Source organism: Lepidochelys olivacea, assembly GCF_965140295.1.
Source record: "Lepidochelys olivacea isolate rLepOli2 genome assembly, chromosome: 2".
In the NCBI taxonomy this organism is placed as follows: Eukaryota; Metazoa; Chordata; order Testudines; family Cheloniidae; genus Lepidochelys; species Lepidochelys olivacea.
The window spans coordinates 2,128,064-2,153,246 of NC_140412.1; the positions used below are offsets into that span (position 1 = coordinate 2,128,064).

Consider the following 25,183-nt stretch of genomic DNA (forward strand, 5'->3'; position numbering starts at 1 on the left):
AGTAAATAACTCTTTATAAAATGCCCTCTAGGTGGTGGATTTCTGCTCTCCAAAGCAGGGTGCTGCAGCCTACCTTTCAGCTCCTGAACTGGCTTTTTGGGCATGTTGGTCCCAGGTCTGTTGCCCCTGCAGCTATGGATATCCTTCCATTCTTGCCAGCTGCCAGAGCATTGACTTGGACTCCTTGCACTTCCAGACAGGGCTAATCAAAGGGGATGTCAGCAGGTTAAGAAGACTTGGGCATCACAGAAGTTTAGGGACAGAAAAGTCCTCCTTGATCCCCTCAGCTCATCCCTTGAGAGCCAGTGTAGGTTTCTTTCCTGAGAGCTTCTTGTGCAGCCTGATTCTAAGCTCCTCCAGTGCTACAGATGGCTCAACCCTTACAGCCTTGGGAGCTAAAGCTAAGCAGCCTGATAGTGAAGTCCATATTGAGAAGGGGATTCTCTGACGGATTTTGCAGCGGGAACTCACAAATGGTATCTGAAAACTGGAGAGGGTTCTGAGAAGGGCTATGGAACCTGTTTTGCAAAGAGACTTGGTGTTTGATCCATTAAGGCTCTGTCTACACTGAGGGCTGCATGTGGAAGACGGCCAGTGCATGTGTTGCCACATGCCTTGGTGAAAGGCAGAGGCTGCCTAAAAATAGCAGCGTAGGTGTGGGAGACCCTGCTTGGGTGTGTCGAGAGCCTGCCCGTAGGATGTGTATGCTGGGGGTTTGAGTGTGTCGGGCACGTTGCTCATCTAAGCTGTGCTGTTCGTACCCATGCAGTGTCTGTACTCTGCACTTGGCTGTAACCACATACGTAGCCTTCTCAAAAAGCAAAGTTAAACTAAGAGGTGAGTGAGTGAGGAGCCAGCTGTGTTGAAAGCTGCCTTAAGACAAAATAGGAGCTGAGAGCTCTCTAATTGGAGAGAATGTAGGTCGCTGAACCACCAGGAGAAGTGGAGCCTCAGCACTGGATAAAGGGGGCTTAACTGGGAACTGTCAAACATATATGGGGATGCTGGGGGAACTGTGTTTCTGGACCCTGCTCAGGTGAGGGAGGGGTCAGGTGTGGGGTTTTTTAGAAGGGGTGGAGGTGAGCGATTCACCCCAGAGGAGTTGAAGGTTGGGAGGCAGGTGCTGTGGCAGGGATGTTCCATCAGAGCCATGGCCTCTTGTGGACCAGAGGAAAGGAAAGCTGGGAGTCCTGGCTTGCCACTTGCTCGTGGGAGAACAGATGTGCCTGTGGTAGGGGCAGCAGTGGCTTTTCCCTCTCTCCTAGGAAGAGAGGTTCCTGTGTTGGTGTTGGAAAGCGTGTTTCATGCTTAGGGTATCTTTCTCAGAACTTGCCGTAACACTGATGGATGCCACTACTGATAAGGACCCATTAGTCCAAGAACAGATCTACAATGCTCTGTGCTACTTGGGAGAGAGCGAGCCTGAAGAGATCCTAAACTCCTGTGATGAATATCTGCGGCAGCATGAAAAGGTATGGCTTTGCTCTCTGCCTTTAGGGCCGGGATGCAGAAAGAATCCCGTCCGTCTGCAGTACCAATCAGGAGATTTGTCAGTAACCTGAGCGGACGGCTGGGGGGAGTGCAGGAGCAATGCCTAAAGGGATATGGGTTACTATCATTGGGACTCTAAAAAAAAATCTGTCAAAGCTGCTCCCAAGAGTCTATTCAAGAAACTAACTGGTCTAAGAGGTGCTAACAGAGAGGTAAGGACTGTCGCGTATCAGAAACAGGCAGAGAAGAGTAGGACTAGTCAGCTTTTCAGCATGGCCAAAGCTAACCGAGGGTGCCCCCAAGGCTGTCTGCTGAGGCCAATGTGTGCACTGCAGACCCCTTGTACAGGCTGAAACTGTTCAAAGGGTGGTGAGCGCTTTGTTCGGGTGGAGATCTAGCTGATGGTCTGACTTGTGTTTAGCGTTGGGACTCGTGTGTGGCTCTGTTTTCCTCAGATGGCTTATCCCCACCGTACAATAATCCTGAAGGCAATGGAAGCGGTCGTGAAGAATAACATTGCTTATCTGGACAAAAGCACGGCCAAAATCGTTATCTTTCTGGCATCCAATGAAATGACCAAGTCAAAGGTATGAGCTGGAAGCTGTAGGTAGTTCTGTTACAGTAACTCCTCACTTAACGTCGTCCCGGTTAACTTGTTCTGTAACTGATTAGCAATGGAACATGCTCGTTTAAAGTTGCACAATGCTCCCTTATAACATTGTTTGGCAGCTGCCTGCTTTGTCCACTGCTGGCAGAAAGAGCAGCCCTTTGGAGCTAGCTGGTGGGGGCTTGGAACCAGGGTGGACCGGCAGCCCCCCATCAGCTCCCCGCTCCCCTAAGTTCCCTAAAACAACGAGGAGTCCGGTGGCACCTTAAAGACTAACAGATTTATTTGGGCATAAGCTTTCGTGGGTAAAAAAACCACTTCAGGTGCATGGAGTGAAAATTGCCGATACAAGCATAAATATACTGGCACGCGAAGAGAGTTAACTTACAAGTGGAGAACGAGTGCTGACAAGCCCATTCCCTCCCTCCATTCAGGCTGCCTTGTAACATGTGAGGCTACATTAACCACAACCCTTGAGGGCTCAGCAGAGTGCTAGTTCATCATTCAGCAGTAGGGCATTCCCTGGGAAATATCCCACCCTCTTCCACGCTCTGACTCCACCACCTCAACCAGGCTTCACAATCATTGCAGTGTACAGGATTAAATTGTTTGTTTAAAACTTTGTGTGTGTGTGTGTGTGTGTATATAATATATATATATATATATATAAAAAAAAATCTTTTGTCTGTCAAAAATTTTTTTCCTGGAACCTAACCCCCCCCTTTACATTTAATTTTTATGGGGAAATTGGATTCGCTTAACATCGTTTCGCTTACAGTAGCATTTTTCAAGATCAGAACTACAACATTAAGCGAGGAGTTACTGTATTTTTTATCTGTCTGACTCATTCCATGATGCTTCCCACCATTTCTCCTCCTATATTGTCTCCTTACCGTATCCATTTCTGATCTGGAGTTAGGAGCTGCAAGGGTTCTGACCCGTTCCTCGTTCTTTCCCCTCTCTCCTCCCTGCGTCACGTCAGTTGCTGCCACTCCCCTTCTGGATGTGGTGGGCCTGTCTCTCTCCTTTGGCATCCCTTTAGCCTTGCTTAAGTGACCACAGCTGAGTGGCAGAAGGGGCTCTAGGTGCTCAGGAAAAGCCTGGGATTGTCGGTCTTCTAGTCTTGCACAGACTTGCATATCTGGGTAGATGTTTAGTTTTGTGTGTGTAAATCTTAATTGGCTTGTTAATTGTTTGTATGCACACTGTAATGAGCATGACAGGCAGCTGCTATTCCAGGGGGTGTCATGTAAATGCCCAGGTAGGCATGCATTCTGCCTGGGGACTGACTTTTTTTTCCAGTGCCCTCCTGCCCCCAAATCTGCCATTTTTCTGTATATGTGGTCTGTCCTGCAAACTTTGAGTTGACCAGGCAGCATGGGAAAGTGCATATGCTCTCCTTTGATAATAGGAACTATTGTGCGGAGAACATCTTGCAGGGGTGATCTGTAACTGTTTGTTGAATGTGGTCTTGTTCTGTTTGATGTAGGAAATCATTTATGACTGGCAGCAAGCAGCAAGCAATGTCCTGGTTGCTGCGGGGAGGCGTTTTATCAACAAAGTGATGGAGGAGGTGCTGACCAAATTTCAGCCAGGGATCCTGCCTCATTATTTCATCATGCAGACTTTTGCAAACCTCTCTGTGTCAAACGGTAGGTTATCTGCCCTATCTGCAGCTAACCTTTTTGTTAGGAAGAGGACGACTGGAGATGCAGGTGATTCCATGGGCTGGGGGTAAATGTGGAGATACCGCTTGTTTGTGGGAAGAGTTGTTCTGAGAGCAGTTCAGCTGGTATAGTCCCAGGATAAACTATGCCACCTCCATGGTGTGGTGAACTTCTGCAAAGAAGTTTAATGCAGTTGGCATACTTCCTATTTTAAAAAAAAAAAAACTACCACACTGGATTTCACTCAAAACTGGGTTTTGTACAGCCAGAGGGTTTGGAAAGTCTGTGCTAGGAAGAGGCACTGCAGGTTCAACCCTCTAATCCGAAGGGGGGAATATTTACTTGTTTGCTATACAGTAGCTTACCGTGCCTCTCCTGCCTCCAGATGGGCTGAGGAGACCATGCCTGGAGCCCGTGGTGGTGGTGCTTTCCAGAACTTGTCCTGCCTGGCTGTTTGTTTTAGTCCATGGTGGCTGAAAGCCAGGCCCTTGGTAAATTAAAGGCCAGACAGCCCCATTTTGAGAAGTTGAGGCTGCTGCACGAGGATTCCGACTGAGTGGAGCTGGAGGCAGACATTGCACCAGCTTTTTGTGGGTCTGCCTTGCAGCAGTTCGGGGTGTGGTCCAGAGTGTCCTTGAAAGTTAGGGATTCTCCAGTTCTTGCTGGAGCACGGAAGTGAAGTCACTAGCTCAGTGTGGCTGGAGCGAGAGCCTGGGAGTCCGATCTGGGTTCTACTTCTGATTCTGCCACTGACCTGCTGTGACCCTGGGCAGGACACGTAACCGCTTTGCCTTCAGTTTCCCCCTCTGTATCCTGGAGGTTTACTTGCCCAAGAGGATGTACGGCCACACAAGGCACCAGTGAGACTATGCAAGTACTTGGAAGTGCCCTGTACGCGGTCTCTAATTCCGGTGGTCAGGCACAGCTGCTCCTCTTCTGAAACCGAAGAATTGGATGACCCTTTTCTGCCTCTGGGAGTCTCTCCAACCCCCTTTTTGGGCCTCTGTCTAGTGCTCTGAGCACTGAGCTTTCACTGAGTAGCAGGTAGCCACCTTCCACACTCAGCATCCATATCGTGCAAATCCAGGTTAATGTGTGGAATTCACAAGTGACACTAAATCATGATGTGCGCTCTTACGACCTGTCACTGCTTGTGGGCAAAGTAGTCATGAAAGTCGAGCAGTGTCTATTAGTATTGTGCTGCTGTCTCCAGCCATTCCTTACAGGCTACCTGGTGATCAGCTAGAAACCATATCTCTAGGGCAGGGCATCACTAGTGGAGAGGGCAGACCTAGACTCAGAAATGTGGGGCTGGAAGGGATCTTGAGAGGTCGTCTAGTCCAGTCCCCTGCACTGAGACAGGACCAAGTAAACAGAGACCATCCTGACAGGTGTTTGTCCAGCCTGTTCTTAACCTCCAGCAATGGGGATCCCACAACCTTCCTTAGACTAGTCTAGAGCTTAACTCCCCCTAGAGTTAGATATTAAAAGCTTTCTAACCTGAATCGCCCTTACTGTAGATTAAGCCCAATACTACTTCCCACCACCAGTGGACATGGAGAACAGTTGTTCTGTCTTCTTTTTAGAACAGCCCTCAGCACATACAGCTGAGGGGGCACTGGATAAGTATTCTTTTCCCAACACTAAACTTATCAAGTTTTTAAACCTTTCCTCCTAGGTCAGGTTTTCTAAACCTTTTATCATTTTTGTTGCTCCCTCTGGATTTTCCAGTTTGCCCACATCTTTCCTAAGGTGTGGGGCCCAGAACTGGACACAGTCCTGCAGCTGAGACCTCCCCAGTACTGAGTAGAGTGGGACAGTGACCTCTTATCTTACATAGATGCTCCTGTTAATACATCCCAGAATATTCATGTGATGCAATGGCAAGAAAGGCTTGACTCCTAGTTTGTGATCCACTATAACCCCCATGTTTCCCTTTTCAGCAGTGTTACCACCTAGCCACAGTTATTCCCTATTTTATAGCTATGCATTTGATTCCCCCCCACCTTCCTAAATGTAGTACTTTGCACTTGTCTTTATTGAATTTAATCTTGTTGATTTCAGACCAGTTCTCTAATTTGCCAAGATCCTCTCTAATTCTAATCCTGTTCTCCAAAGTGCTTGCAACCCCCCCAGCTTGTATAATTCAAAAACTTTATAAGTGTACTCTCCACTCCATTATCCAAGTCATTAACGGAAATATTGAGGAGTACTGGTCCCACAGGGTCTGTTCGGGACCCGTTAGATATGCCCTCCTAGTCTGACAGTGAGCCACTGATAACTACTCTTTGAGCTTGAGCTTTGAACCAATTGTTCACACATCTTGCCCATCTTGACTAATAACCATTGATGGACCTATCCTCCAGGAACTTATCTAGTTCTTTTTTTGAACCCTGTTAGTCTTGGCCTTCACAATATCCTCTGGCAAGGAGATCCACAGGTTGACTATGCATTGTGTAGAAAAAAATACTTCCTTTTCTTTGGTTTTAAACCTCCCTGAAGTATTTTTTTTCCACACAACACACAGTTAACCTGTGGAACTCCTTGCCAAAGGATGTTGTGAAGACCAAGACTAACAGGGTTAAAAAAAAAAAAACTAGATAAGTTCCTGGAGGATAGGTCCATCAATGGCTATTAGCCAGGATGGGCAGGGATAGTTTGTCAGAACCATTTAATCAAGGTGCAAACTGAAGAGTTTGCAAAGAACATGAACTTACACTGAAGAACCTCTGCACTTTTTGGCATGGCTGGTCACACTGCCCCCACCCCACTGATAGAAGCACTGAGATTATTTCACTGAAGTGTCCCTAGCCTCTGTTTGCCAGAAGCTGGGAATGGGCGATGGGATGGATCACTTGATTCCCTGTTCTGTTCTGGGCACCTGGCATTGGCCGCTGTCAGAAGACAGGATACTGGGCTAGATGGACCATTGGTCTGACCAGGTATGGCAGTTATGTTCTTATCTTCTGGTACAATGGATCTGGGGGTATGCAGAGGTCTCCCAGGGGATACATCAACTCATCTAGATGTTCGCTAGTGCTTTTTATGTAGCCTGTTGTAAAACTAGGCAAAGTCAAGACAAACTCAAATTTCGTAGACAATGTCTTGTTTATACTGCTCTATAGACTATACACTGAAATGTAAGTGCGATATTTGTATTCCAGTTGATTTTATTTTATAATTAGTGGTAAAAAGGAGAGAGTCCGCCATTGTTCAGTGCTAGTGTGTTGTGACACTTTTGTATGTTTGATTCTGCAGGAACTTGGGGTAGGCAAGACAAATCAGCCTCCTGAAAGGGGCACAGTGGTCTGGGAAGGTTGAGATCCACCATTCTAGTAATCTAATCTCAACCCAGTTCCCTAATTTTTTATGGGCATGTCCCATAGGACTGTGTTGAAAGCCTCACTAAAACCAAGCCTGCTGTTGGGCTACACAGATTCCAAAGCCCCTGCCTATCTGCTGTTTTCCAAATTGATCTGCTGGCTAATGAAATGTCTGGCAGTAAGTGGCTCTTGACTGGTCAGAAGCCTGCATCTTGGGGGCAGTCTAAACTGATACAACTCCAGGCACTTGAGGGGCTGCTAGCTGCTGAAACTCCATTTATAACTTTGGGGTTGTAGGCTCTGTACCTGAGCTCTTGAAATCAGCAGCTTCCTTTTTATCACCAAATTGCCCTTTTTGTGCTTCAGAACAAGCATGCAAACCCCATTAGATTGTCAAGGCTGCAGAGTCGGGGGCTCCAATGTTAGATGCCAAAGCGAGTTGCTTGCTCAATCTTCATTTGATCAGCTCCACATATGCGTTCTTAGGCAGTCTCCAACTACATGTTTACATATCCTTCTTCCACAGGATCCCGGCCTCAACTCACCTTGCTCCACTATATCTTTCTCTCTTCTTCCCTTGCAGTGTTTGGGATGGTGCCTTTCTTAAATTCCATCCTTGGGACCATGCTGCCAATGTTGGGAATGGCTAAACAGGACCACATGAAGTCTGTGTTTTGCTATGGTAAGGTGGCTTGTTCCTTTTTACTGAGGCTGTGTTGGCTTCTGAAGGGTTGTTTTTGGGAGCTGTATCTCCCTTAGCTTTCACTATAAAGGAACTTACTTCATCCTATGAAGGAAAGACTCGGCCCGAAGGCCGGGAAGGTTGTTTCAGAGCAGAACTGCAGTATTTTAAATGACTTGGCTTTGGGAGATGGCTGTCTCAGGGGTAGGATACTGAGCCTTTCATTTCTAGGGCACTGGCTTGAATCTAACCCAGGTCCATTCCGCCCTCTTGCCTGCTCAGTGCCCTATAGAATGGGTGAGGAGGAAGCAGTGGGATCTTTGGTTCGGGATGTGGTCTCTGTGTTGCAGTTGGTGGACTGAGGGCAGTGGACAAGGAGTCTGAACTCTCTCCTAGCTGAGGGCAGCGTGGAGACGTGTTGGGCAAGGATGTGAGTGGTGGAGGGGTGACGAATTTTGGGGGGGCAAGCCGCACAGGACTAAAATGGCTCTTTGTAGGGGGTGAGGAATGTCCCCTTTTGCCAACTGAGGTGGGAGAACTTGAATGAAAGCTTGACGGATCAGTCCTAGTCTCAAAATTATGGCAGCACCATTGCTGCATTTTCTCCCCCAAATCTACTTCCAACAGGCCTAGGAACCCTCCTCTTTCTCCCCATCCCTCAAGGAGGTGAACTAAACTTATGCCTTTACCTAGTCACAGTTCTGAACAAAGTAATCACTGGGCCAGGATTTCCCGGCTCTTCCTTTCTGCCGATTATCTCTGCACCTAAAATGGGCAAAGTACTTCAGAAAACTTGAGTCCTGCCCCAAAGAGCTTTATTAACTGTTTTCTGGAGTGGGGGGGCTTGTACTGTGAGCTCACTGGTCTCAAAACTGCTCTCAGAGGCAGGAGACCAAGTGTTCTTGGCTTTCAGTGAGGTTTTTGCCTCAGTGAAATTTACTGAAGATGTATAGAATTGAACATCCCTGGGAGTTCGCCAACAGCCTCCGCTCAGTGACACTTCATGTGAAGTGGGGGGGCCAGAGTGGAAAACATGAGCCTACAGCTGGGGTAGGGTGTGGGGGTCAGAGCGTCTGGGTCTGGCCAACAGATGAGCTGAGCTTTTCGTGCTTGTCGGCTGTAGCTGACGCCGATGCTGGGTCTTCCTTTTGACGCCAGCTGGAGCTGCCCACAGAGCTGAGAGCAGGCTTTGGGCCTGCGTTCTGTTGGCAATCTTGCACATTGGGTCAAGTTTGATGTGGTTCTTGGTGTGTCTGGCTGGTGGGTTACGTCTGCATCTTTGTTCAGTTGCTTTGTAACCACCTGCCCCGTTAGGCTTTTCTGGGCTTTTGTGTTACTGTCTTACGGCCCAAGACAGAGTCCTGTAGTCATCACAGGAACCTGGAGGTGAAACTGTAGTCTCAAATATCCCAGTAGAGGATGCTTCAAACTTGTGGCTTCCTTCATCAGCCAGCTGAAAAGAGAAGGGCAGGTCTGTGCGAGCACTGATCTATTCTCAAAGGCTTTGCCAGATGCAGCAGCTTTGCTCTCAACTCTGCTGGGCGAGCAGCCTCTTTGGCCACCGCAGCATCCCCACTCACTGATGTGTGAGCGCAGGGGCCTCAGTGCTGGGGCAGCTCTGCATTGGGAACAAATGGATTCAGGCAGAACCTTTGAATGGCCCTCAGGCTGCAGGGGGGAGATTTCTGTGACCCCGCTCTGCAGCACAGCTAGTCTTGGAAACTAGCTCTTGTTGCTGGAATAACACAGTGATATGGAGAGACTCTGAGTTTGCTAGAATGCAGTAATCAAAATCTCTCTCCGGTGCTGACTAACGCAGTCCAGTGGGCTCCTTGAAAGTGAATGCTGATGCACTGAACAGTTTGAAGCATAATGGAAATTGCCAAACAGCGTTCATGCATCCTTGCAGGTTTCCCAAGGAGTTAGGGTAAAGCTGCTGTGAGGAGGAAAAATATTTGAAGCTGTGAGTGAAGCTCCTTTAAATATCCCTCTTGTGCCTCACTCAGCCAGCGATTTGGTGCTTGAGTCAGTGCTGTTGATAGAATTGCAAGGTCGCAGTTCCTGGCTAGTCACCACTGAGTCCACCAGGAGGAAGTTGGTTATAATGCAGGTGACTTGTCTTTCCAATATAATGAAGCTCTCTCGTCTAGTGCTGCCATTTAGCACTAAGTGCTAAATATCTTCAGCGTCTTGCAAATCATCAACGCTCCCCCTCTTTGCAAAAGGTCATTCAGTCTCCCCCTGTTTCCTCAGGGAAGCTGCAGCACCCAGGGGCAGTGACTGGGCAAAGGTCAGCGAGTTGGTATCAAGGCATGGAGCACCCCTTGGGCATTCTTGATCCCCAGTCCTGTGCTCATTCCTCAGAGAACACAGCCTTTGTCATACACAAGGTGCTGAGGTCTCCCAAGGGCTGCGGGCTCTCGCATGGTCCAGCAAAGCACTTAGGAACGTGCTTGACTTGAAGCCTGTGCTTGCCCCATTGACTTAGTGGAATTACATGATTCATGGTGTGTACTCTACCATAGCACCTTCATCAGGGCTTGAGGACTCCAGGGTGCTAGGTGCTGTACAAACAGAAGAGAAATGGCCCTTGTCCCAAAGAGCATACAGTGGCAGTGTAAAACACCAGAGGTACTCCCATCTCGGCCTGGATCCAAGGAGACCGTACTGGCCAGCATGGCATTGCAGAAGCCTCTGTGCACCAGAGGCCTAACCCTTGTCACGGTTTTTGTAGCCATCAAGGGCAAGGTAGCGTTTTAGATATTTGTGGAGAGGGGCAGCATGGGAGAGAGGGCTTTGCCCCGGGTCAGGGCTGGAAGGCCCAGCACGCTGGGGGGCTGATGCCTAGCAATGGAGCTAAAAGCTAAACAACTGGGAACCAAAGGTCAGGTGACTAATGTGAAGAGATTTGGGATTGCTAATGTCCAGGGGTAACTGGTTGTGGGTCGCCTCCCTGCCAATTGCCTAGTGAGTAGTGATGGGAAGGAGGCCGCAGGGAACAGAGCCCGAGCAGCTGTAGATGCATCTTCCTATCTTCAACCTGCTAAAGCCCACGGAGCTGTTACAGTGGCTGCAGACCCCTGCATGCAGCTCGGGGTGGAACAAGACCTGGCAGCCCACGAATGCCCTATCCTTACGAGGTCCCTCCAGCTGAGACCCCTTCCACAGCCAGGATCCTTCATATTCCCTTTTCCTGAATCCCAGAAAAAGCTCGCCCAGTCTCTGCCATGGAGAAACGGCTATCACTTCCCTAGTGAACCAGACCTTGTCTTTGCACGTCCGTTTCCATCTCTCCTCTGGGTGTGGCAGCACTGCACTGAAAACCCGGGTCTCTGGCTTGTGGACTTGACGTTTCCAAGCCCGCACTTGAGCGTCCGCACTGCGTTGTAACCCTGGGCTTATGCTTGTTGGACCAGGGTCTCCCAGCCGTGCTTCTGCATCCGTGCTGCATTGTGCAGCCCTTCGGACTTGGTCTGTGGCTCGAGCTGCAGTGTGACAGGGCTTGGCCCAGGGTCACAGTGAGACTCTGGCTCTGACCCTCTCCCCAGCAGGGTCCCAGGACTCTGGTCCTGTGCGCCTGCCGACCTGAGTCGGACAGACTTGTGAGTGGATGGAAGGGGGGTTGGGCTCAAATCAGTCGGTCTGCGCCGAGTGGGCAGTGTAGACATACCCTGTGTGCCAGGGCAAGCTGGCTCTGTGGACCTTAGTTCTGTAAGAAAGGAAACTTCCAGGTACCTGCAGATCAATCTTCCTGGGCTTCAGCGTGCCAGGGCCTCAGCTGTGTTACAGGGACTCTGGCAGCAGCGTGCCCCAGGGTGGGAAGCATGTTCTTCCTTTAACTCAAATGATGAATTTGGGATGTTCGTGTTGGTTTTGGGTGCGTAAAAGGATATGAAGGCAACAAGTGCAAGCCCTCAAAATTCACCAAACTCTTCACACTGGCACTGATTAAAATGCCTGAATGGCTCCCATTTGGCAGAAGTGTCCTCTGCTGCAGGGCCCAGGGGAAGCTGGAGGGGACACTAAATACGGGCACCCAAAGTGAGGTGTGGGAAGGGTAGCCCTGCATCCCACGCTGGAGACGCGCTCCTGGAAATCCCACATGAAGGGTCTAGGCCCTTCTCTGGGCTTACCTGAAAAGTCCTGATTTTTCCTGACAATAGCAAGGTGGGACTTGAGAAAACTACATGGCTGGCCCAAGGAGTAAACAAATCAGCTGGGTGAGAACCTGTACCAGCCTGGTCACTGCATCTCAAAGGAAGGAGGAGGTTGGGGGCCACGGCTACTGTAGTAGCCAGTCAGTCTGGCTAGCATGGTTAATTTTAATGTTTAAAAACAAAACCCCTCTTTTCCTTCCTGTCTTTCCCCTGTTCTCCTTCCCATCCTAAACCCAGGTGTGCTTCTCCCACGCCATCACCTGCCTTGTGTGTGTTCTCGCCTCTCTTCTCTGCACAATGCTTCCTGCCCACCCCTTGTGTATTTGATTAGGAAACTTTACCAGACACCTACTGGTCAGACCTATTGATTAGTCAAAGCCTGATACAAAGATGAGGAGGATCCACCCTCCAGGGGACCCCTCTGGGTTGGGTTCTGCACTGAGCCTGAACACCAGGTGGTCTCTTTGCTTTCCAAATGGACTAAGTCGAGACATCGGCCCCGCTTCGACCTCTAAATGGCTGTTGTCAGGAGCCGTTGCACCAAAATGGGGACTAAAGGGCTTAAATACAGGCCTTCGAGCACAGGAGTAGGCCAGTAAAAGGATCTTGTCAACCTGTGACAGCCGCAGACCTCTCCTGCGGGCTGCACCTTCAGTGCTGGAGGTCTGTGGTGTTAAAGTGGGATTGTTCCAGCACCAGGATGCTGGATGTTGCTCAAACAGCAGCATCTCAGACCTCAGTCAAAAGCCTACTGTTAACTTTAACCCTGGGTGTGTAGCATCTAAATGTAAGTAAACCTGTGTCTTGTAGCTCTGCAGCATTTCAGTGAGAGCATCCAGGAATACCTGGCAAACTTGGATAAAGCGCCTGACCCCACTGTAAGGAAAGACACCTTCTCCAATGAGATCTTCAGTGCCTATGATGTGCTCTTCAACATCTGGCTGCAGAGCCGGGAGGCCAAGGTGCGGCTGTGCCATTTGCTAGTGCTATTAGCTTGTGAGGCTTGGGTGTGGCAGTGGGTTTCTACCTTCCCCCTAAATCTCCACTATTGGACTGGGCCTCCTACTGCTCATGCAGGGGAGTCTGCCTTTCTCCACCATCCCACCCTAAAGACTCTAGTCTGGTGGCTGAAGAAGCACCTGTCTTGCTCTCTAATGCCATGCTAGTGTTTGCCCTCTGGGACAGCTGTAGTTGTCACTCCGTCCCGAAGTTATGCAGCTTGGAGTGGGAGAGTCTTGTGCGTGTACCCCTTGCTACCATCAGTGTGTCAGCTGAGTCTAAGGGAGAGGGGGAAACTTCCAAATCCTATCCATGAAGAAACTGGGCGTGCTCCACCTATCTGGATTTGGGAGTGACGGAAGGTGGCCTGGCTATGCCATCCACCCTCTCTCTCAGCACCTGATGCCAATGGCTCCTTTGAATGCATAGTGAGACCCAGCGCCCCTTGCCCTTGGGTTGATGGAGCACTGTGGGCAAACTTACACTGCCACTGTACCTTTCAGTGGGTCCTTGGAGCAGGCTCGGGCTGTGTGGTGGTTAGCCTGAGACCTCCTCCTGGCGCCAGAGGGGCACAAACCAACCCCCTCTGACCATCGTGTTGCTGTGGGGGGCAGTATTGGAGCCAGTCTAGCAGTGTGACCCAGCCTACAGGGCTAGGGCTGGCTGGGAAGCCTGTGACTCTTGCCAGTGGCTTCTGTCCCTGCAGCTGAGACTCGCTGTCGTGAAGGCTCTTGGGCCCATGAGTCACCTGCTGCCCAGCGAAAAGCTCGAGGAGCAGCTCCCGAAATTGGTCCCGGGAATTCTCGCACTCTACAAGAAGCATACAGAGGCTTTCTATGTGACCAAGGTAAACTGCTCCGCGCACTGCTCCCGTGAGACAGAGGGGCACCCTCTTGTGTGTCCCCACGGCTACCTGTAATCCATGGAGCATTGAATAGGGTGCTCCCAGTGAGGGTGGGTGGGACAGGAGCACAGACTGCCTGTAAGATAGGCTCCCCATGTGTGTGCACATGCTCTGTACAAGCCGGGTGCCCCTCGCAGATCCACAGTCCTGTCGCTTCTTTCCCTGCTCGGTCTTCTCGCCTGCCCGGCGCAGTCAGACTGAGATCCAGGCTTTGGCAGCAAAGGAGCATTCGAAGGCTCCTCTTCATACCACAGGCCGGGTCATGTGCCCAGACCCATGCGGTGCGGCACGGTGACAAATCCTGCCTTCTCTAAACACTCTGGCTTGGCTGGAATCACACCAGGGATGGCACCACTGAGGCTGGCCAGTGTGGCATTGGCAGGTTCTGATACCTCTTCCGCAAAGGCTGAACCTGCCATTGGCAGGGACCAGGCTAGTTCTGCCATGTGCCTCTTTGTTGGGGAGGGGCAAACTTACTGCTACTGAGCCAGAGTATAGCAACCTCTCTGGTGGGCTGGGAGTCCCCTCCAGATGACCTGTCAGGCTGATCTCTCTACCACTCCCTCCACCCCATGCCCTACTCCGTTGCTGGGACCACTGTATTTCCTTCTGTCTTGGATTCCTCTTGCTCTGCTTCTTGGCTCCCACTGCCTGTAAGGGGAGGCCTTCCAGTAGAGCCCCCTAAGACAGAGTGCTGTTAGCAGAGAAATAATGGCTGGGTTGGAAGTCTGCTGACCTACATGGCTGGCTGCAGCAGCTAGTATGCGGAGGTGCTGCTCTGTGGCTGGCTGCAGCAGGAGAATGGCGGGAGATGGGTGCGTTCCAGAAACCACCTCAGTGCTTTACCCACAGCAGCTGGATTATGCTCCCACTTGGAGGTGACTGTTTTACAGCCCCGTCCCCTTAGCTTAGTGTGCACTGGGATAGCGTCTCCTATGTTCGGATCCCTGTCACGGAGTCTTTCTGCTTCCTGATCACCAAGTCTTTGCCCTTCCATTTCCAGTGGAGTGGCCATTCCTTTTCCTAGTGCTAATCACAGCATTGCAATGTCTCTTTCTGAGCAGAGCTTGTGCCAGATTCTTGAGGCTTCTGTCAACGTTGGCAGCCGCACTCTGGACGCGCAGCTTGATGCCCTTCTGAGCAACCTGCATCCCCAGGTAAGGATCGAGATGGGTCAGCAGGGCTGGGAGGCCTATTCTGGGGCTGGGTGCTGGTGAGACCCGACATTCATAAGAACTTCCTGAAAGGGGTCTCAGGAAATGGCACACGGTATCCAGAGCCTGGCGCTGGAGTTCCCATCCAAGCATTACAGCCACCTGTGTCAAGCCGAGAACTGGGTGTGTTAGGGGCCTCATACCCTAAACTCTTCCCCATCTTGCAGAGGGAACTTCCCAGTCTAGAAAGCCCCAGTCTCCAGTTTGGAATGAGGAAGGAGAAATGTCTCTAAGTGGAGACCATATTTCTGTTTTGAGGGCAGGGGTCAGGTTGGCCAGCCTGTGCATGTCCCAGAAGGGGCGGGATGTATTTGGAAGGAGCAGCTGCAGCTACCAGCACAGGTAAGGGTGAGCTGCTGAGGAACATAGAGCATGTCTCTCTGCTAGAGAGAGAGAGTTGGCTTGGTGCCTCCTAGCTGCCCTGAGGTGCTCCTGCTAGCAGAGAGCTCCTTCTCAGATGGCCTGACCCTGGCAGGGGAGAGGAGAAGCCAGTCCCTTGCTAGCAGGATCAGAAGCTGTTTGCTCTTCTGCTCCAGCTGTCTTGAACAAGGGTCACACCCCTCTCAGTGAAGCAGTAAAGGCAGAATTCTCAAACAAATGTGGAGGGGAAAAAAAAACCCTTGAAAGGTTGAAAACTAGGAGCAAGCAACATCTAGTACTGCTAACAATCCAGGGAGCTAGATGGACATATCATGGAGCATCTTATTCACATGGAAACCCTACAGTGGTGTTCTGGCATCAACCTTTAGATTAATCCTGTAACTGTTAAGCACCAGTTGTCCATGGTTCCTGTATATGCTACTGAGAAACTGAGGTTTCACCTTCATCCTGGTAGGGCAGGACTGTTGGCTCCATCTTGTGTGTGTGGTGTCTTTGGGATCTTTCTGGGTGGGTTGCCAGACCTTGGAAGGTGGGGAAGTGGTGCATTTGTTTTGAGGTCGGAAAGGTGGGAGGTGGCTAGCTGCCCGTGGTGGAGGTCTGTAACTGGCTGGGAGTGTTCCTTGTTGGATGCACCTCGGGGTAGGTTTGAATTGCCTGGGATGTCCAGATTGCCCACCTCTTGGACAGCTCTCATGGACTTGGTTGAAGAGTCCAAGTGCTTTCCCACCAACAACCAGTTTTCTATTGTAGGCTCCTAAATGAGCTTTTTAATGCCCTCGAGTATCTAATCTCTCCAAATGCTCCCTGCCCTCCAAGCTCTTAGCACAGGGGAGGGCAAACTGTGGCCCATAGGCTGGATCCAGCCCGTTGGGGCTGGCAATCCCATAGGCCAGATTGAAAGCCTCATGGCACCACGGGGTTAAGACCGGCTACCTGCCTGCCCTGGCCCCCCACTGCTCCCGGAACCGGCCGGCACCACGTCATGCAGGGGGAGGCAGAGGGCTCCCTGCGCTGCCCTCGCCTGCAGGCACCGCCCCCACTCAGTTCTCATTCCCCAGGAAGGGGGAAGCACAGCCAATGGGAGCTTCTGGGGCGTTACCCACAGGCGAGAGCAGCCTGCCCCACCCCACCCTCAGGAGCCACTGCCGGACATGCTGACCACTGCCGGGAGTGGTGCGGGGCCAGGGCAGGCAGGGAGCCTGCCTTAGCCCTGCTGCGCACCACTGCCACCCCAGAGCCACTCCAGGTAAGTGGTGCTGGGCTGGAGCCTGCACCCTAACCCCCCTGCCCTGAGCTCACTCTTGAGCCCCCCCGCTCCCCGTCACACCCCACACTCCTGCACCCAGGCCCCAGCCCTACATTCATGTCTCTCCATACAATTTCCCCACCCAGATGTGGCCCCCAGGCCAAAAAGTGTGCCCACCCCTGCCCTAGCTGGAGAGGGTGCTCTTGGGCTGCTTCTGCTGCACTCGGGCTGCATAACCTAGAGTCGATCAGTGTCCAGCTCTCCCACGGGGAGTGTTAGCCCATGGACTGCGCATGCCTCAGCATGCAGCCAAGCCTTCTCTTGAATCTGGTGCTAGGAGCAGGCCCTGATCTGTGCTAACAACCTGGCCCTATGAGCAGGTACTCTGTTAACGCCGAGGTTGCTCATGGCACCAAGTGTTTATAACTTTAGGGGAAAAAGCACTAAACCCTCTTCCATTGCTGTGCATCCCTCCTTCAGCGTCTAGCTCCGAGACTCTGCCCCTGAGGCAGGGACGTCCTGTCTGGACGTTGGCACTAAGTAAATGGTCCTGGGCTGCACTTGGTCACCCTGTCTGGTGCTTGGACTGGAAGAGTTCTGTCTGACGCTGTCCCCACGTGTCATGGTCCTTTCTAAAAGCACAGACCCTCTTTCACTCTCTCTGGAGACTCGGCCCGAGAGCTAAATGATGTGGCCTGGAGAGAACTGCTTGAAATGAGCCGGGTGGGAGGTGCTACCAAAGTCCTGAAGGACAAGCGATGGCTGTGGAGCGGAGCCAGGTGCTCTAGAGAAGTCTGGGTCCAGTGATTCTCCGAACCAGCTGGAGGAGTGTTCGTGCTGCCCTAATGGAGGGGGCTCTGCAGGAATAACCATGCGCAAAGTGCAGACAGCCCTTTGTTTGAATTGCTTTTCTACTCGAGCAAACCACTCTGGTGCTGTTGAGTGGATTGACAGAACCGCTGGTCTCCAATGGGGTAATGCCGTTGTAGTGCTGGGAAGTACATGTACGGCTCAGCTTTGTGAAGGAGGCCGGCTCGCCTGGAAAAGAACTGCGATTCTCGGTTTGAATCCAGCCGCTTGCACAGACTTACTCTAACTCCAGGCCTGGTCACTGGGTCAAAAGCAGAAACTTCAGTGAATCCCTAGAGCTGCTTCTGCTCAGTTGTCAGAGGGGGTGCACTCAGCCTTCCTGTGTGGCCCCCCAGGATGTCCAGGGGCTGACTTGTGATTTGTTTGTGGTACAACACCTGGGGAAGGCCCACTTTTAAAGATTAGGCACTGCTGGGACGACCTGCTCCCCAGCCCACTTCTGGCTATGGGTGCCTGAATCTACAGGAGCTGAGGGATAACCCCACATTCCTCTTCAGCCTGGCCTGGGCTCGGTTGGGCCAGCCTGTGGCTGCTGACTCCATATGCCAAACCGAACATGGGGGAGGGAGTTGATCCCCCTTGATCAGATGGCCTCCGTCTATAGGGTGGCACCCTTTTAAATCACGTTAATATATTTTTAAGCTAATATTTAATTTTTTTTTCCCCTTTGGGGCCCGAAAGATCGGGAGCCCTGGGCTCCACATGGCTGGGGGATGGGCAATATGCAAGGCATTGACGTGTGCTCTTCAGTGCCCTTCCTCCACTACTGCTTTGCCCAGGCTCCTGGCTTCCCACTCTCCCGGCTGGAGTTTCTGATAGGAGAGCCCGTCACACTGATAAACGCACACGTCTAATGCTAGCTGCGCTAGCATGTCTGGTAAAACTGGTCTTTGTAAGTGCCTTAGTCAGCCAGCAGGCCTGTGGCTATGGCAGAAGAACTGAAGGTGGTGAGAACTGTTTAAAAAGTTTGTGTTTTACACAAAGACAAAATAAGACCATAAGGTAATGGCTGCCAACCCTGTGCAGACTGTGTGCTAATGAAATAGTACTCTAGATACACCTGTACATATACAATGATGGGGTCTGAATTAGCTGCTGTGACTCAGGAAAGAGATCTGAGTCATTGTGGAGAGTTCTCTGAAAACATCCCCTCACTGTGCAGCAGCAGCCAAAAAACAAACAATGTTAAAAATCCTCAGGAAAGGGCTAGAGAACCTGACTGAAAATATCCTATTGCCTCTCTCTAAATCCATGGTACGCCAACAGCTTGAATACTGCATGCCAATGTGGTCGCCCCATCTCAAAAAAGATCTATTGGAAAAGAGACAGAGAAGGGCAACAAATGATTAGGGTATGGAACAGCTGCTGTATGAAGAGATTAATAAGACTGGGACTTTTCAGCTTGGAAAAGAGACAAGCAAGGGGGGATATGATCGAGGTCTATAGTGAGTAAGGAAGTATTTACTCCTTCTCATAACACAAGAACTAGGGGTCACCCAATGAAATTAATAGACAGCAGGTCTAAAACAAAATAAATATTTCTTCACAATATCCCCAGTAATGACTTCCACAGCTTGACTGTGTGTTGTGTGAAGGCCAAAACTATAACTGGGTTTAAAAAAAGGACCTGTCCTCCAGGAACTTATCTAGTTCTATCAGTGGCTATTAGCCAGGATGGGTAGGGGTGTAACACGTGGTCTGAGTGTCCAGCCTCTGTTTGCCAGAAGCTGGAAGTGGACGACAGGGGAGGGATCACTTGATTACCTGCTCTGTTCATTCCCTCTGGGGCACCTGGCACCAGCCACTGCTGGAAGACCGGATACTGGTTTAGATAGACCATTGGTCTGACTCAGCATGGCTGCTCATAAGAGCTTGTTCTCAGGATCAGAAGTGGAGAGTGGAGTCACTGATTTTAACCAATACAGTTATGCAGTAGCATTAGCCAAAAAGACCTGAACAGCCAGGAACTTTCTGGCATAAGTACAGACAATGAGCAGCTTGCTTTGGATGCCAGTAAGAAATATGTCCTGTCTGCAAGCTGGAGAGGGAGCAGATGGGGAGGGGGTCCCCAGATAAACTGCATATTAGAGCAGTCTGCAGAGAGCGATTTTTAGTATTTAAAAGAAGGGAGTCTGCAATGACTTGCAAAGGAAATAGATTGTGCTCTGATCATGTTAAACTGCACATGAAATGGAAATGTGTACAGCTCCAAACCAAACCCAAAAGCTACCTGATCCCATATGCCAAGGCCACTGCACACCGCTTTCCACCCCCCCCAGCTTGTTGAATGAGCCTTGTCTGTGGAACCTACGCTCTCTGCTAGCACTGAATGACTGAAGAGTGCGAAGGTCTGTGCTAGCAGGTACACGCAGCTTCTCCAGGCTACTTCGCAATGATCAAATGTTTAAAGTGCTCTGGGAGCAGCACGTGCAGCATATGGCCTGGATTCCAGGACTGTGAAATGCTGGGCTCTTCCATTGGCCGAGTCCAGCTGCGAGTGTGGATTCGGTGCCTGCGAATGTACCTCAAGCTGAAAGGGTTTGGTGTGGGGCTTAATGCCAAGTGCTGCCCAGCTCTCATTGATTTGACTCTTTTCCCCCAACAGATTTGTGCCCCAGTGGAGCCCTCTGTCCCCCTGAGTTTAAAGAACCACAACGAGGTCCTTCGATGCTTCACTGTCCTTGGTAAGGGTGCAGGGGGCTGAGGGGTGAAGGCCGAGTCCCCTGTGGACTCTTGCTGTGACTTACCTCCTGCCTGTCTATGGCATTGTGTGTGGGTTTGAAATCTGCAGAGATTCTCTGCCTCCCTGTGGAAATGCCAATCATAACCGCAAACTCTCGTGGTCAGTGTTCAGCATTTGTGGGAAAGGGGTTTTCCTGACCCCCTCTGAGCCAGTCTCCTGGCACGTTCAGGAAGGTTTGAGCTCCACCTGAGATCTGGCTGCATCAGGGGGAAGGCAGAAAACCAGTTTCTCGCCTTGTCTGGGTGTCCAGTTGGGTTTGGCAGACTTCAGTTCTGGGAGGGGGATGGGGAAATGGGACAGACAGACTGACCAGATTCTTGTTTCGACTGTCCCCCCTGGCTTCAGGCTTGGTGAAAGCAATTGCTCACATCCCGTGTGGGGACTGTGCCAAAAGCAGGCAGATTACAGGGCACCACTTGCTTAACTGAGGGGTTTGCTGAGATCTGGCCATTTAAAACTTGGCCTTGGACTGACTTGGCTCGAGTATGAAGGTTTGCTGGTGTGGCATGTCTCAGGGATGCTGAGGATTCCAACCTCTGTGGCGAATTCATCGCTCTCCGAAGGCATCTGGTTTCACTGCTCACGTTCCTGAGGGCCATTTAGCAGAGTAACTTCCGATGATTCTGCTGCCTCTTCAGACAAATAGAGGCTAGTAACGCAGCACATGCCAGTTAGCCCTCTAGCTTAGCCGGGTATGCTGGAAGGGATAACGGGGACAGAGACTGGCTTTGTATGTACCCTGACGGTTTTTGCTTTACCCTCTTTTTGCTTAAAGCAGCAGATGGCAGCAGCCAGACTAGGTGGCAGGATTCCAGGGAGCCCCTCAGGGCAGAACTCCACTCTGATGTGTAGCGCACAGGTTGTCTGCTAGCCTCTGGATGAAAGCTCTGTGGAAGGACTGAGCTAGTTGAATTATGTCTCTGGCTACTAGAGTCCTGCATAAAACAGAGCCCTGGTGTGATTTCTAGCACTGCTTGTAGCCCTGCCTCCTGTATGTGGGAGCCTTTATGGACTGAGTCCTGTAGCCCCCAGCTCTGGCAAGCTTCCCTTTAGAATGATTCATACTTTAAGGGAAGCTTGTGGAATTGCCACTAAAGCAGCAGTAGTTTGATTAGGATCCTGCCAGACGTCTGCCTAGTCACTGTCAGATGACTTCCCTCTGTCCTTAGCCCTTGTGCTTGAAAGCCTGACAGCTGAGCCGCACTTCCAACTGGTTTTATGCAAAGTAGCAACACTAGTTCTGAGATGTCTAGAGTAGTTCTGATTCCTTTCTTTTCTTATGATGAGTTTGACTTATGCCAGTGCACCTTGCTTCAGCTGGGTCTCCTGGGACTGAGCCTGAAATCAGCCAATGCATCCGTGATAAATGCAAGGTGTTGGAAGGTGTAACCTGACCTCCTCCTGCACGGTCCTGGGTTCTAAACCACCGGCTTGCTTGGTGGTTTGGGAAGAAGAGGATGTGCTTGTCCACTTGTGGACAACTCTGCTGAATGTTCAGCAAAGGTCGCTAAGATGCATAACCAGTGGGGGAGACGTGCTGAAAATACTGCAGAGGCATCACACAGATCAGCAGACAGCTTCCACTGGAGTATTGGCCATGTGAGCCAAGATAGCAGAAATAGAGGGTATACTAATGACTTTTGAAATACAAACTGCAAAGCCACAGCCTTCAGTTGCGGAGGGGCCTGTCCCAGCATGCAGCGCACCAAATTGAGGAGAATACCCCTTGCTCATGCCGAGAGGCAGCATTGCTTCCTGGGACCTGTAGTCTCTGGGCTGCAGGCCTGTCAGACTAAGGTGACTGCCGGCCGCGTTTGGCCTGAGGTCTTTCTGCTGGCTGCTCCTGAGCTAAGAGTGTCCATAATGGTGGCCTTGTTCTTCTGCAGCCTGTACATTTCCTGATCGCTTGCTTGGCTTCCTACTCCCAAAGCTGGAGAACCACAATGAGAGAATACGTGTGGGGACACTGATAATCATGAGGCAAATCATCAACTGTGCCTGTAAGTACCAAAAGGATCAGCTCCCTCCAGCGGCCCTGTCGTATCCATGCAGGGTGCTAGCACCCAGGTGGGAATTTCTGCTCGGTGCTAGGCCATGTGCTTGGGTAGCTAGACCTGGGGGCTGGGATTTCAGAGGACTGACCTCATTCTGGCAGACAGTCCCTGACTTCTTGGTCATGTCCCTTTGGGGCAAGAGGAGACCATGTGATCATCTAGTCCGGCTCTCTGTATAGTGCAGGCCAGAGAACTTCCTAGCACATCTCTTAGACAAACACCCTTCACGGCCTTGTGCCCCAGACAAGCCCTTATGCCAAAATTGTGATATTTAGTATGCACACCACTGTTACCCGCTGTAGAGCATCACAAAGCAGGAACCTTGAGGCCACCCTGCAGGATGTGGCTTGGGATTTAAGCTCTGTTCCTTACTCCCATCCCATTGTGGGCAGACAACACTGAGAAAATAATGCTCGCTCTTTCTGGGGGGGTGGAGGGAGCCAGGGATCCTTAGGCCTGGGAGCCCCCAGGCAGATGGGCAGCTTGTGAGTAGTCCAGATGCTTCCTCTGAGCAGACCTGGCCTAGGGTAATCCGCTACACAATGCCTTTCCCTTAGTAGCCAAAATGCCTCAGGCCAACTCAACCCTTTATTGCTGCGTTTACTAATGGGTGATCTCCACTTCCACCACATGGGAATGTTCTCCTGGTGCCGGATGGCAAGCCTGCTCTGGCCTCATCCATGCCTCTTGGAATAGAACTGTTCCCTTCCCAAAGCCAAGGCGTGTAACTGTTGGCTAGTCTGGGTGGAGTTGCTAAATGTTAGCTTGGACGTTCTGCTGGCACAATGCTGCCCCAACCCTCTTGGCCTCTAAATTCCACTCCTGCTCAGTGTGAAGAACCTGCATGGAGACTGCAGCGTGGCTTTGTATCCAGTTGCTTGTTAGGTGGAAAACAAGCATCTTTCCCACTCAGTGGCCCTTCCAAGAGGGGAAAGGAGAGAAGCACACATCTGGCCAGGGAGGGTGGTCAGTGCTGGATGCTCTCTGGGGCCAGGCCCTGTGGTCCTTTCAGTCTGGGCAGGGATGAGTTGCTGAGCCTTTGTTCTTTCTTCCAGCCTCTCAGATGGAGATTAAAAAGTCCTTTATTCTTTCTTCTATGAAACTTCCTCTGCAGGACAACAGTAATAAGGTAACTGGAAACTCCCCCGTCTATCCTTAACTCCCGGCTGGTCATGTGGTGAATTAGGCTTTTCTGGGACTTGGCTCCCCTTCAGGGCCCTGTGGCACTCTGCAGGTGCCCCATGCTGTAGGAGCCCAGCTCGCCTGGGGGCTCCCTGTAGCTCTGCCCCTCTTCTCATACTAGCCCCTATGCCTGGAACATGCCCCCTGGGTCCTCTGAGGTCACCTTCTCTCTCTCCTTCAGCTCCCTCCTCTGAGCACTCATGACTCCCATGCTGACCTCTCCAGTGGGTTCCTCTTTTAAGACTAAGAATTACAATAAGCCTCTCTCATGACCAGCTGTTGTGATCCTTGTCCTCTGTCCCCCTTCCCTTTGTCAGTGGAACAAAGGGAGGTGTCTGGTTTAGACCCAAGCTGGCTGGGGGCAGCTCTCTGCCACGTCTCTCTCAAGCCCTGGGTGTGAGAAGAGTTCCTGTAGCTAATCTGGCTCTGTAGGGTGTGGTACTGCTTGCAAAGCACCAGAGTTTGGTTTTCAATCTAAATGCCTGGCCTCTAGAGCAGTGACTTGTGCAGCCTTGGGAGGCTCTTAAATGGCTTAAGAATCCCCTCTGGTGTGCATGGCTGCATAGCCAGCAGCTGGGTTGTGTTCGTGTAGGCCTTTCCTGGAACAGATGGGTGCCAGGGATTGGGGCGGAGGTCAAGGACGATTACTCGTTCCCGCCTGCTCCAGCCAAGGAGGATACTGGCCTCTGCTTTGCTCGAGGGGCTGCCACTGTGGAGTGCACTGCTCACCCTCTGTTCCTCTAGGTGAAACGGGCCGTGGTCCAGGTGATCAGCGCGATGGCTCACCATGGCTATCTGGAACAAGCAGGCGGGGAAGTCATGATTGAGTACATCGTCCACCAGTGCGCCCTTCCTCCTGACACGGTAAAACTGCCATTATACAGCCAGTTCTTACGATTACCCTTGCCTTGTCCTTCTGGATCAGGGCACGCGACTCTGTGAGGACTGGCTCTGCACCCTCAGGCTGCTGGCCTGGGTGTAAAGTTCATTTGTCTAGCCTGGCGGTAGTAGGCTCTCTCAGCGGGGCCTGTGTGGTCTCTTGGGCCCATGTGAGAGCAAATCTTGGTTTTAATTCTAGCCAGCACATCAAGGACATTGGAGCCTTCCCAAAAGTGGTGGGGTTGGGGGCCACAGGCACCTCCCCAGGCACTGTCTCCACTCCTTCTCTCTTCTCCCCCTCCCTCCCCAAAGCCAGAGCAAGGCAGGTAGAGGGACCTACTCCCCACAGCTCTCCTTGACCCGGCTCAGCCACAGCCTGGCCATGGTAAAAGTTGCTCAGGCAACTGTGGGGAGCTGCGGTGGACCCTCTACCTGTCCACGGTGAGGGTGGGGCTGAGGACAGCAGCCCCCAGCCTGTGTCCCCACCCCCCAGACTCCCACCCAGGACAGGTAGAGGGTCCACGCCGTGGCTCCCACAGCTTCCCGCATGGCTCTTACCATGCCGGGCTGCAGCTCAGAGGACCCACCTGTCCGGGTAAGAGCGGTGGAGAGCCCAGGGGGTAGGGGCAGGGCCGGGGGCTCCTTTCTGGGTCCATGCGGCTCCCACCACTGCCCGGGCTCCCCAGCTGGCCTCCACACTTCAAAAAGTGGGAGGTCTATGGCCCCCCTGCCCAGGGGTGATACGAATGGCCAAAGAGATTGGGCCAGGAGCTCAGTGGCCAAA

The 25,183-nt window shown here is 51.4% G+C and overlaps 1 protein-coding gene across 4 annotated transcripts in view; it reads left to right on the plus strand.

The window, feature by feature from the left end:
- The window catches only part of MROH1 (maestro heat like repeat family member 1), a 110,280-nt gene that overhangs the window by 16,689 nt on the left and 68,408 nt on the right, over positions 1-25,183 (plus strand). For all 4 annotated transcript variants that reach the window (XM_084620629.1, XM_084620627.1, XM_084620630.1 and 1 more), the window contains exons 3-13: positions 1,327-1,472; positions 1,947-2,078; positions 3,588-3,750; positions 7,672-7,770; positions 12,738-12,889; positions 13,633-13,773; positions 14,895-14,987; positions 20,147-20,225; positions 22,171-22,284; positions 23,394-23,467; positions 24,265-24,384. In XM_084620629.1, the coding sequence (XP_084476755.1) occupies positions 1,327-1,472; positions 1,947-2,078; positions 3,588-3,750; positions 7,672-7,770; positions 12,738-12,889; positions 13,633-13,773; positions 14,895-14,987; positions 20,147-20,225; positions 22,171-22,284; positions 23,394-23,467; positions 24,265-24,384 (1,313 nt within the window). The remainder of the gene's footprint in view (positions 1-1,326; positions 1,473-1,946; positions 2,079-3,587; positions 3,751-7,671; positions 7,771-12,737; positions 12,890-13,632; positions 13,774-14,894; positions 14,988-20,146; positions 20,226-22,170; positions 22,285-23,393; positions 23,468-24,264; positions 24,385-25,183) is intronic.